We start from the raw sequence: 11,192 nt of genomic DNA on the forward strand, positions 1-11,192 counted from the left end.
ACATCCCTCATCCCTTGTTCCAGCCAGGCTTTTCAGGCACTTGTGCTTCAACAGCGCTGTGGCCATGTCCCTTGTACATGTCTGGAGGGCAGATTTTTTCTGTTCTGTTCTGTGTGGTGTCCCCAGAGCCAGGAACAGAGTGTATGTGTGTGTGTGTGTGTGTGCGCGCGTGCACACACACACGCACTTGCTTGCTTGCATGCTCATTTGCGGAATGAGTGCGCTGCTGAACAAATCATAAATTGCTTTTCTAGCATTAATTAGGGCTTCTCTGGTGGCTCAGACCGGAAAGAAAAACACCAATACAGTATACTAGCACATATATATGGAATTTAGAAAGATGGTAACAATAACCCTGTGTACGAGACAGCAAAAGAGACACTGATGTATAGAACAGTCTTATGAACTCTGTGGGAGAGGGAGAGGGTGGGAAGATTTGGGAGAATGGCACTGAAGCATGTATAATATCATGTATGAAACGAGTCGCCAGTCCAGGTTCGATGCACGATACTGGATGCTTGGGGCTGGTGCACTGGGACGACCCAGAGGGATGGTATGGGGAGGGAGGAGGGAGGAGGGTTCAGGATGGGGAACACATGTATACGTGGCGGATTCATTTCGATATTTGGCAAAACTAACACAATATTGTAAAGTTTAAAAATTAAAAAAAAAAAAAAGAATCCACCTGCAATGCAGGAGACCTGGGTTTAATCCCTGGGTTGGGAAGATCCCCTGGAGAAAGGAAGAGCTATACCCACTCAAGTGTTCTGGCCTGGAGAATTCCCTGGACAGAGGAGATTGACAGGCTACAGTCCACGGGGTCACAAAGAGTAGGACAAGAGTGATTTTCACTTCACAATCAGCATTAACTACCTATTTATGGGCCCATCGCCCCTCTGGATTATGATCTTCCAGGACGGTTGTTGTACTTATATCTCTGTGACCCCAGCACCTAACTCAAGGCCAGACAGAGAGTAAGTGCTCAACACGGAGGAGCCACTACGAACCAGAGAAAGAGACTGGGTAGCACATAGCTTCCTATTGGCCGAGCCACCATCTCTGCCACTTTCTGGAAACTGGTGGGTCCCTGGATGTGGGAGAAGAGAGCCCAGGACCGCTTGCCTGTGCCGGGTGAAGGCAGGATTTAGGTGGCGTTTAGATTGAAGAAAGGAATGTTCTCCTGGGGACCTAGTGTGTGTGTTAGTCGCTTAGTCGTGTCCGACTCTTTGCGACCTCATGGACTGCAGCCCTCCAGGCTCCTCTGTCCATGGAATTCTCCAGGCAAGGGTACTGGAGTGGGTAGTCTTTTCCTTCACTGGGGACCTAGGGCAACGGACTATTTTTAAATGTGCGAGCGGGAGCTGACCAGAGAGGTTGAGTGGTCTTCTGCCGGAGGGAAGCCTGGGCGTGAAAAATGCTGGGGACCTTCTCAGAGGCTGAGGCTGGATTGCGCTGGGCGGGTCTGGGAAGGCGACTGAGAAAGCCAGGATTGCCTCCTGGTGTCAAAGTCTAGAACTGCAGCAGAGTCCAGGAGGGTGGGGCTTGTGTTCAGCGGGGCCCGTCCACCACCTAGGGGCTTCCTTGGTAGCTCAGTCGGTAAAGAAACTGCCTGCAGTGCAGGAGACCTGGGTTCAATCCCTGGGTCAGGAAGACCCCTGGAGAAGGAAATGGCAACCCACTCCAGTATCCTTGCCTGGAGAATCCCATGGACAGAGGAGCCTGGCGGGCTACATACAGTCCATGGGGTCACAAGAGTCGAACACGGTTTAGTGATTAAACCACCACCACCAGCTCGGACTCTCCGCAGCAGAGAACCGAGAACTCCACTGGAGAGCCAGCTAGGCCATATCCCCGCCCGTCCGCCACCCGACCCCGCCCCTACCACCATCCGGCCCCGCCCACCGCAGCCCTCACTGCACCTCCCAAGGGCCGGCTCCGCGATGTTCCTGCGCCAGCAAACGTGGGCCTCTGAGAACCCGGAAGTTACGTTATAGGCGTGCGTCCCAGGGGCGGGAGTCAGCTGAGCTGCTCGGGCGACGTTGGGATCACCTGAGATCGGCTAAGGGGAACCGGTGCTCTCTTGGGGGCGTGAGTTGGGTGCAGGACTGCGTCAAATTAAAGGAGGCGGGCTCTCTGATCTTCTCTCTCTATAAGGCGAGAGTGAAAAGATTCTTAGGATTTTAAAGAGGAGGAGTTGGCGGTGGCGGATTGCCAGGATCTGTCAGATTCCTGTCGAGGCTGGGGAGTCGCAGCTTCCAATCCGGGGAGACGGGGATCCCTGGGGGGAGCCCTGTTGTAATCCCTGGGACGGAGGACCCAGAGGCCGAGCACCATGGCGTCTATCCTGGATGAATACGAGGACTCCCTGTCCCGCTCGACCGTCTTGCAGCCCGGCTGCCCCAGCGTGGGCATCCCCCACTCGGGTAAGGGAAGTGAAGGCGCCGCTGCACCTCTCGGCTGTCCTGGCATCTGCATGGGAGGAGCGGAGCAGGTGGCTCCAGGAGCTCGGGTTCACCTCCTGGACCTGCAGTCTGGATTTAGGCCCTTGGTTCTCCTCAGGTTCTTATGGCCTCTAGGCCGTGGATGGTCGAAGTTTGTAAGAGCAGCAAGCACAGCCGCGTGATCTAGGCCATGCCACTAGAGTCCTTCTAAGAGGGAACTGGGACTCGGATAAGGAAGTGACTTGCTTAGAGGGCAGCAGTTGGGAAAACTGAGAATAGGTTCAGATGAGAATAGGCTTCATCTGATTCAGTGTTTTTCCCATCAGTCCCCTTGTGGAGGTAAGAGAAAGAATGAGTAAAGAACTGGTGAAAGGGGAGTGTTGTAGTGGAAGGAGGGATGAGCCTAGAGGGAACTCTGTCACTGAACAGGGGAAAATGAAGTATCTTAAGCTTTTGGTAGAGCTGTTTGCAGCTGGATGGTAAGGGGAAGTTTTTGTAGAAAGTAGTACAGAGTTGGCAGAGGCATCTGAAGTGCTGGAATATTTTGAGTAGTGATAGAGAAATGAAAGTAAAGGCTAGAGAGAAAGTACCAGCAGTTTGTTAACCAACTGATTGGAAGGGTTTCTCAGGGATCCCTCTGCCCTCATTCTTCTGGAGATTCATTGAGAGCATTATTGCATGGGCAGGGAGGAGGGAAGAAAGTGGAACTAGACGACTTTAGTTGAGCTCGGATTGCTTGACCAAAGACTGATAAGGGAGAACACTCAAACTTTACCTCATTACCACCAGGAGCAGGTACATAGTGGTTTAATAGCGTCCCAAGGGTTCAAAGAATCAACCCCTTACTGCTTTCAGAGGTGTGGGAAGAGCCCAGAACCTATAATGTAGCGTAGGACTAATGTAGAAGTGATTAGTAAAGTGCTTGATATATTGATATTTAAAGTGTCACTAACCAACATCCTGGGGTAGGAATATGTTAGAAGAAGGTGGAGAGGAGCAATCTGCCTCTTCTTGCCCTTCCTCTGTTTCATAGTTAACCTTTCTTTTGCTTCTTGCCTAGGATATGTGAATGCCCAGCTAGAGAAGGAAGCGCCCATCTTCACGAAGCAGCGCATTGACTTTACCCCTTCCGAGCGCATCACCAGTCTTGTCGTCTCCTGCAATCAGCTCTGCATGAGCCTTGGCAAGGATACACTACTCCGGTAAATGAAGACCCAGAAGGTTTACGAGTGTAGGAAGTGGATTGGTGGTATTTTGGAACTGTTGATTGACCAGGCCTTTCTTCCATTCTGGGCAGGTGAAACAGTGATTTGGGATTTGGGGGAAATATCCTATCCTTTGCAGAGAGAACTGATGTAGTGCAGTAGACCTGGACTCAGAGCTCAGCTCTGCCACTTACAGCAATGGAATCTTGAGCAAGTCACCTGGTCTTTCTGAACACGTCCCTTCATCTGTTACAGACTCTGTGTGTGTGTTTAGTCACCAAGTCATGTCCAACTCTTTGTGACCCCATGGACTGTAGCCCACCAGGCTTCTCTGTCCATGAGATTTCCCAGGCAAAAATACTAGAGTAGGTTGCTATTTCCTTCTCCAAGGGATTTTCTCAACCTAGGGATTGAGCCCCTGTCTCCTGTATTGCGGGCAAATTCTTTACCACTGGGCCACCAAGGAAGCCCATTATAGACAGTACCAACCCACAAAGTTAGTCAGGTAGATAAGTGGAACTGTCTAGAGTCCTGAAATAAATTCACTATAAGTAGAAATAAAATATCTCAATAAAACTGGAAATATCTCAAGTAAATGGAAATAATACATGACAAAAGGTGTTAGCAAAATTTTTTTATCTATTCAGAATAACCATCTGAGATGAAACAGAGCTAAATCTCTGTATCACAAAAATGAATTCTAAGTAGAATAATTATTTAAATATAAAAAAATAAGCAGTGTGAATATTAAAGAATATTTAATAAATTTCTGTGCCCTTGGGCTTAAGGGAGACCTTACTCAAGCTAGAAAATCAAGAATCCACAAAGGAAAAGGTAGATTTGACTATGTAATTTCTGTTATGACAGAATAAAAATAGAAAAGCATATGAGGCAGGTCAGGACAAAAGACAGTGGGAAAATAATGTTTTTCCATATATGACTAAAGATTTACATTCCTGTTCCTTAAAAAACCCTTTGAAATTAATAAGAAAAAGTTCAGTAGAAGAGGAAAGGTAAACAATATAAACAAGCAGTTCACAGAAGAGGAACTCCAAATTTCCAGTAAACATCTGAAAATAGTTTAAACCTGTGGGAAATGCACATTAAAATAACAGTAAGGGACTTCCCTGGTGGTCCGGTGATTAAGGCTCTGTGCTTCCAATGCAGGGGACGTGGGTTCAATCCCTGATTGGGGAACTAAGATCCCTCATGTTGTGCGGTATGGCCAAAAAATTGAAAAAAAAAAAAACAAAACAAAACAACTAAGATACTATTATTTTTAACCTGTAAGATTAGCAAGAGTTTAAAATGGCAATGCATGATGCTGGTGAAGATATAGAGAGATGAACTTATATATTGCTGGAAAGAGTATAAATTGCCACCACCTTTTGGAAAAGTAATGTCTGTTAAACTTTAAAATATCTGTGACATTTCCTGGCAGTCCCACTTTGGGGAATTCAAGTAATAGAAAGAAAACTACGAGTTTGAAAGGTATATATACAAGGATGTTGATTGCAGCCATGTTTCTGGTAGGAAAAAACTAGACCCAAGCTGAATGCCCATCAGTAGGAAAATGATTAAGTTATGATTCGGGCATAAAAGGAAATATTACGCAGTTATTAAAACAATGAGAGCTGTATCTGTTGACCCAGTGGAATGTTCATGATATCATTGAGAAAAGTAAGGTATAAATTATAAAAACAGTGATAAAATAACTTTATGTTGTGAACATGGAGAAAGACGTTAATATCACTTTTTTCTGCTGGGAATAACAGGAATTTGGAAGGAAAGTCATTAACTTTTTCTTCGTACATACTTACTTTTTGTTTTTAAATTTGATTGTGTGGGGTCTTAGTTGTGGCACATGGGATCTTCAATGCGGGTCTCAGGCTCAGTTGCCCTGAGGTTTGTGGGATATTAGTTCCCTGACCAGGGATCAAACTCGCATTCCCTGCATTGCAAGGTGGATTCTTAACCACTGGACCACCAGGGAAGTTCCCCTTCATACAATTTTGCATTGATTCTTTGGTTAGAATGAGCATATCATTTGAAAAGGTTTTAATAAGGGAAATACCTTAAATAGGGAATAACCTTAAGGAAATACCCATCAAGATTACTGTGAAGATTAATTGAGGTCATACTAGCTCAAGCTCTTAGCATGCTGCTGGGTATCTAGAAAGTGCTCAATAACCATTAGCTACTATTTGTGGTTCCCTTTTTACCCCAGCATTCTGGGATGTCCCTGCCCATCTTCCTGGAGGCACTGGGGATGTGTTGAGCAGAAGCAAAATACTTCTGCTTAGTGATTTCTCAAAATGAAGTAGATTCTCAGAGCTGAGGGTTCTGAAGGAGGACCCCTATGTGTTTCAGAGTTCCCTTGGGATTGTATTCAGAATTTTATGTGTCTGTGTAGATTTCAAGGAGGAAAGGTTGTGCCTTTCATCTGATTATAAAGAGGTCTGCTGCTGCTGCTGCTGCTGCTAAGTCGCTGTAGTTGTGTCTGACTCTGTGCGACCCCATAGACGTACCCCACAAGGCTCCCCCGTCCCTGGGATTCTCCAGGCAAGAACACTGGAGTGGGTTGCCATTTCCTTCTCCAATGCATGAAATTGAAAAGTGAAAGTGAAGTCGCTTAGTCGTGTCTGATTCTTAGTGACCCCATGGACTTTAGCCAACAAGGCTCCTCCATCCATGGGATTTTCCAGGCAAAGTACTGGAGTGGGGTGCCAGTGCCTTCTCCATAAAGAGGTCTGTGATTCAAAAAAAGGCTCTGCCCTCCTCTGGAGTCATGCTCTGACTCTTGTCTTGACAGCATTGACTTGGGCAAAGCAAATGAACCCAACCACATGGAGCTGGGGCGCAAGGATGATGCCAAAGTTCACAAGATGTTCCTGGACCCCACTGGTGAGTGGTGCTAGAGTTCTGAGGTGGGGGTGGGGACTTTTGAGGGCAGGTCACTGCCGGGGTGGGTGGGACCTGAGGGTGGGAAAGGCAGCATCCTCTAGGGTGCCATGCTTTGCCCTCCTCCAGGTTCTCATCTGCTGATCGCTCTGAGCAGCACTGAGGTCCTCTATGTGAATCGTAATGGACAGAAGGTTCGGCCCCTGGCACGCTGGAAGGGGCAGCTGGTGGAGAGTGTGGGCTGGAATAAGGCCCTGGGCACTGAGAGCAGCACGGGTCCCATCCTGGTTGGCACCGCCCAAGGGCAGATCTTTGAAGCAGAGCTTTCGGCCAGCGAGGGTGGGCTTTTTGGCCCTGCCCCGGATCTCTACTTCCGTCCATTGTACGTGCTAAATGAAGAAGGGGGCCCAGCACCTGTGTGCTCCCTTGAGGCTGAGCGGGGCCCTGAAGGGCGTGGTTTTGTCATCGCCACCACTCGGCAGCGCCTCTTCCAGTTCATAGGCCGAGTGGCGGAGGGAGCTGAGGCCCAGGGTTTCTCGGGGCTCTTTGCTGCCTATGCTGACCACCCACCCCCATTCCGTGAGTTCCCCAGCAGTCTGGGCTACAGCGAGCTGGCCTTCTACACCCCCAAGTTGCGCTCTGCACCCCGGGCCTTCGCCTGGATGATGGGAGATGGCGTGTTGTATGGATCGTTGGACTGCGGACGTCCGGACTCCCTGCTGAGTGAGGAGCGGGTCTGGGAGTACCCAGAGGGGGTGGGTCCCGGGGCCAGCCCACCCCTGGCCATTGTCCTGACCCAGTTCCACTTCCTGCTGCTGCTGGCAGACCGGGTGGAGGCAGTGTGCACGCTGACGGGACAGGTGGTGCTGCGGGACCACTTCCTGGAGAAGTTTGGGCCGCTGAAGCACATGGTGAAGGACTCCTCCACGGGTCACCTGTGGGCCCACACCGAGCGGGCTGTCTTCCGCTACCACGTACAGCGGGAGGCACGGGATGTCTGGCGCACCTACCTAGACATGAACCGCTTCGACCTGGCCAAGGAGTATTGTCGAGAGCGGCCTGACTGCCTGGACACAGTCCTGGCCCGGGAGGCTGACTTCTGCTTCCGCCAGCGTCGCTACCTGGAGAGCGCTCGCTGCTATGCCCTGACTCAGAGCTACTTTGAAGAGATTGCCCTTAAGTTCTTGGAGGCCCGACAGGAGGAGGCGCTGGCCGAGTTCCTGCAGCGAAAACTGGCCAGTTTGAAGCCTGCCGAACGAACCCAGGCAACCCTGCTGACCGCGTGGCTGACGGAGCTCTACTTGAGCCGGCTCGGGGCCCTGCAGGGTGACCCCGACGCCCTGAACCTCTACCGGGAAACCCGTGAGCGCTTCCGCTCCTTCCTCAGCAGCCCTCGCCACAAGGAGTGGCTCTTTGCCAGCCGGGCCTCCATCCACGAGCTGTTGGCCAGCCACGGGGACACGGAGCACATGGTGTACTTTGCTGTGATCATGCAGGACTACGAGCGCGTGGTGGCTTACCACTGCCAGCATGAGGCTTACGAGGAGGCCTTGGCCGTGCTGGCCCGCCACCGTGATCCCCAGCTCTTCTACAAGTTTTCGCCCATCCTTATCCGACACATCCCTCGCCAGCTGGTGGACGCCTGGATTGAGATGGGCAGCCGGCTGGATGCCCGGCAGCTCATCCCTGCCCTGGTGAACTATAGCCAAGGTGGCGAGGCCCAGCAGGTGAGCCAAGCCATCCGCTACATGGAGTTCTGCGTGAATGTGCTGGGCGAGACCGAGCAGGCTATTCACAATTACCTGCTGTCGCTCTATGCCCGGGGCCAGCCAGCCTCACTGCTGGCCTACCTGGAGCAGGCCGGGGCCAGCCCACATCGCGTGCATTATGATCTCAAGTATGCGCTGCGGCTCTGTGCTGAACACGGCCACCACCGTGCTTGTGTCCACGTCTACAAGGTCCTGGAGCTGTATGAGGAGGCTGTGGACCTGGCCCTGCAGGTGAGCCGGTGATCCTTGACCCCATCTGGGAGAGAGGACTAGAAAGCAAGACATGCTGAAAGTTGGGGGGGTTGGACCGTGGCTAAGGGGTGCTGGCCTCTCTCGCAGAGGAGCTGTTGTATAGAGGTGAAGAACACGACTCAGAAGTCAGGGTTTGAATTCTGGCTCTGTCTCGTACTAGGCTGTGTGACCTCAGACTGGTTTCTGAACCTCTTTTTGCCTCAGGTTATTCAGCTGCAAAATGGGGTTAATATAATAAGCACTTCCCTCACAGGTGAGTTCTGCATACATGCTAGCCACAATTGCAGAATGGGAAGATGCTGAGTTGCATTGCTCAGATCATGAATTATCACCTATTTAGGATTATAGAAAGTGCTATTTAAAATTTGAGGGAATTTCCTAGTGGTCCAGTGGTTAGGACTGTGCATTTTCACTGCCAAGGGCGCAGGTTCAATCCCTGGTCAGGGAACTAATATCCTGCCAACCATGCATTGCAGTCAAAAGAAAAAAAAAAAAAATCAAATTCCTGGGTTTGAATCCAAGACTTACTGAATCAGAATGTCTGGGTGAGGGCCCAAAAATCTGTATTTTGGGTATTTTCTGAGGTGATTTTTAACTTCACTAATATTGCAGGCCCACCATTAATAAGTAGCATTTGCATAGCTCTGACAGGGACAGGCCCGTTACTGACAGGCCTTCCTGTTTCAGGTTCCTTCCTGTTTCATTAGCCCCTATTTCAGCTCCCAGAAGCCCGATCTTTCTCGTTGCCAGGAGTGCTGGGCATCTGTTCTCTTGGGCATCTGTCTTTCCCACAGACTCTGCCCTGAGTGGGGAGGGGACTTGACCCTAACACTCTCAGCTTCCCCACAGGTGGATGTGGACCTGGCCAAGCAGTGTGCTGACCTGCCTGAGGAAGACGAGGAGCTGCGCAAGAAGCTGTGGCTAAAGATTGCGCGGCACGTGGTGCAGGAGGAAGAAGATGTACAGACGGCCATGGCCTGCCTGGCCAGCTGCCCCCTGCTCAAGATTGAAGATGTGCTGCCTTTCTTTCCTGACTTCGTCACCATTGACCACTTCAAGGAGGCCATCTGCAGCTCACTGAAGGCCTACAACCACCACATCCAAGAGCTACAGCGAGAGATGGAAGAGGCCACAGCCAGTGCCCAGCGCATCCGGAGAGACCTGCAGGAGCTGCGGGGCCGCTATGGCACCGTAGAGCCCCAGGACAAATGTGCCACCTGCGACTTTCCCCTGCTCAACCGCCCCTTTTACCTCTTCCTCTGTGGCCACATGTTCCATGCTGACTGCCTGCTGCAGGCTGTGCGGCCTGGCCTGCCGGCCTACAAGCAGGCCCGGCTCGAGGAGCTGCAGCGAAAGCTAGGGGCTGCTCCACCCCCTGCCAAGGGCTCTGCCCGGGCTAAGGAGGCTGAGGGGGGCACTGCTGCTGGGGGGCCCAGCCGGGAACAGCTCAAGGCTGACCTGGATGAACTTGTGGCCGCTGAGTGCGTGTACTGTGGGGAGCTGATGATCCGCTCTATTGACCGGCCCTTCATCGACCCCCAGCGCTACGAGGAGGAGCACCTCAGTTGGTTGTAGGAAGATGTCAACCCCGATAGGCGGGCAGGCAGTTGAGGGGCTGTCCCTTCTTGGGAAAGCCACAGCATTATCTGTGCTCAATCTCCTGGAGGCTGCTGGGCTGGGACGGTGGTGGGGGGACTGCAACTATCCCTGTTGCCCTCGGGTATCAGCTGATGCTTTCTGCCAGCTGCCTGTGCTGGTCTTCAGAGCTGCCTCAGAGCTGCTGTTTTGCCCAGGCCATAAGCCTGCTTCCCAGTAGAGGGCCATAGCCTGGAGAAGTCAGAATTGTGACCCCATCACTATCCCCATGCGTGTAACAGCTCTTTTCCTTTTCACTCTCCACACACCTGTTCTCCTGGAGCATTACCTCCTATCCTAGCCTTCCCTTTCACTGTGGCTTGTCTCTCTCAGAAGCGCTCTCTTCTGTCTGCCTCTCGGTCCCACAGGTGAAAAGGCCAGCCCCCCAAGCCCTGGGCATGGGTTGCGGTGAGAGGTGGGGCTGATGGTGGGCCTGCCCTTGTGCACACACTGTCTGGGGCTCCAGTGTGAGGGGTGCTCTGGGGCAGAGAGCCTCCTGGAGGACAGTGGGAGATGGTGATGAGGTGGAGAGCATTAAACTGTCTGCATTGCCCTGGTACTCTGGAGTTGGTGCCTTTGTGTTGATGCTGGGGAGAGCAGTGTGTGAGTGATCTCCAAGACGGGCTGGGGTGCCACAGGAAGCTGCCAAGGCCCTGTATACTTTCAAGCCTTGGCCCTTTTTCCTCCTGGAGATGTGACAGGATGATTTTTTGATTCTTTGCCTTCACTCTGTTCTTTCTGACTCCAAGCTTGGGTTGGGCTTTAAGGCCTACCCTCCCAAGTCTGGGCTTCCCTGGTAACTCAGCTGGTAAAGAATCCACCTGCAATGCAGGAGATCCCAGTTCGATTCCTAGGTCAGGAAGATCTCCTGGAGAAAGGATAGGCTACCCACTCTAGTATTCATGGGCTTCCCTGCTGGCTCAGATGGTAAAGAATCTGCCTGCAATGCGGGAGACCTGGGTTTGATCCCTGGGTCGGGAAGATCCCCT

At 51.4% G+C, this 11,192-nt stretch overlaps 1 protein-coding gene across 3 annotated transcripts; it reads left to right on the plus strand.

Moving 5' to 3' along the window:
• Window positions 1–1,981: 1,981 nt before the first annotated feature.
• Window positions 1,982–10,762, plus strand: VPS18 (VPS18 core subunit of CORVET and HOPS complexes). 3 transcript variants are annotated; one of them, XM_070797290.1, is made up of 6 exons: window positions 1,982–2,423; window positions 3,502–3,643; window positions 6,459–6,550; window positions 6,677–7,270; window positions 7,373–8,547; window positions 9,418–10,762. In XM_070797290.1, exons 1-6 carry the CDS (start codon window positions 2,333–2,335, stop codon window positions 10,141–10,143), a joined length of 2,820 nt encoding a protein of 939 aa, XP_070653391.1. In that variant the 5' UTR covers window positions 1,982–2,332; the 3' UTR covers window positions 10,144–10,762. The 3 variants fall into 3 exon arrangements, with proteins under 3 accessions (XP_070653391.1, XP_019824114.2, XP_070653392.1); XM_019968555.2 differs by having other exon boundaries at window positions 1,983–2,423; window positions 6,677–8,547; XM_070797291.1 differs by lacking the exon at window positions 1,982–2,423 and having other exon boundaries at window positions 3,532–3,672; window positions 6,677–8,547.
• Window positions 10,763–11,192: the final 430 nt, after the last annotated feature.

Source organism: Bos indicus, chromosome 10 (assembly GCF_029378745.1).
Source record: "Bos indicus isolate NIAB-ARS_2022 breed Sahiwal x Tharparkar chromosome 10, NIAB-ARS_B.indTharparkar_mat_pri_1.0, whole genome shotgun sequence".
Taxonomy (NCBI): Eukaryota; Metazoa; Chordata; class Mammalia; order Artiodactyla; family Bovidae; genus Bos; species Bos indicus.

Excerpts from the sequence above, each read along its gene's own strand:
- VPS18 (XM_019968555.2), top strand. The coding sequence starts at position 2,333 with ATGGCGTCTATCCTGGATGAATACGAGGACTCCCTGTCCCGCTCGACC. Across the intron at positions 3,644-6,458 it reads GGCAAGGATACACTACTCCG|CATTGACTTGGGCAAAGCAA; the intron begins GTAAATGAAGAC and ends TTGTCTTGACAG. Across the intron at positions 8,548-9,417 it reads CTGTGGACCTGGCCCTGCAG|GTGGATGTGGACCTGGCCAA; the intron begins GTGAGCCGGTGA and ends GCTTCCCCACAG.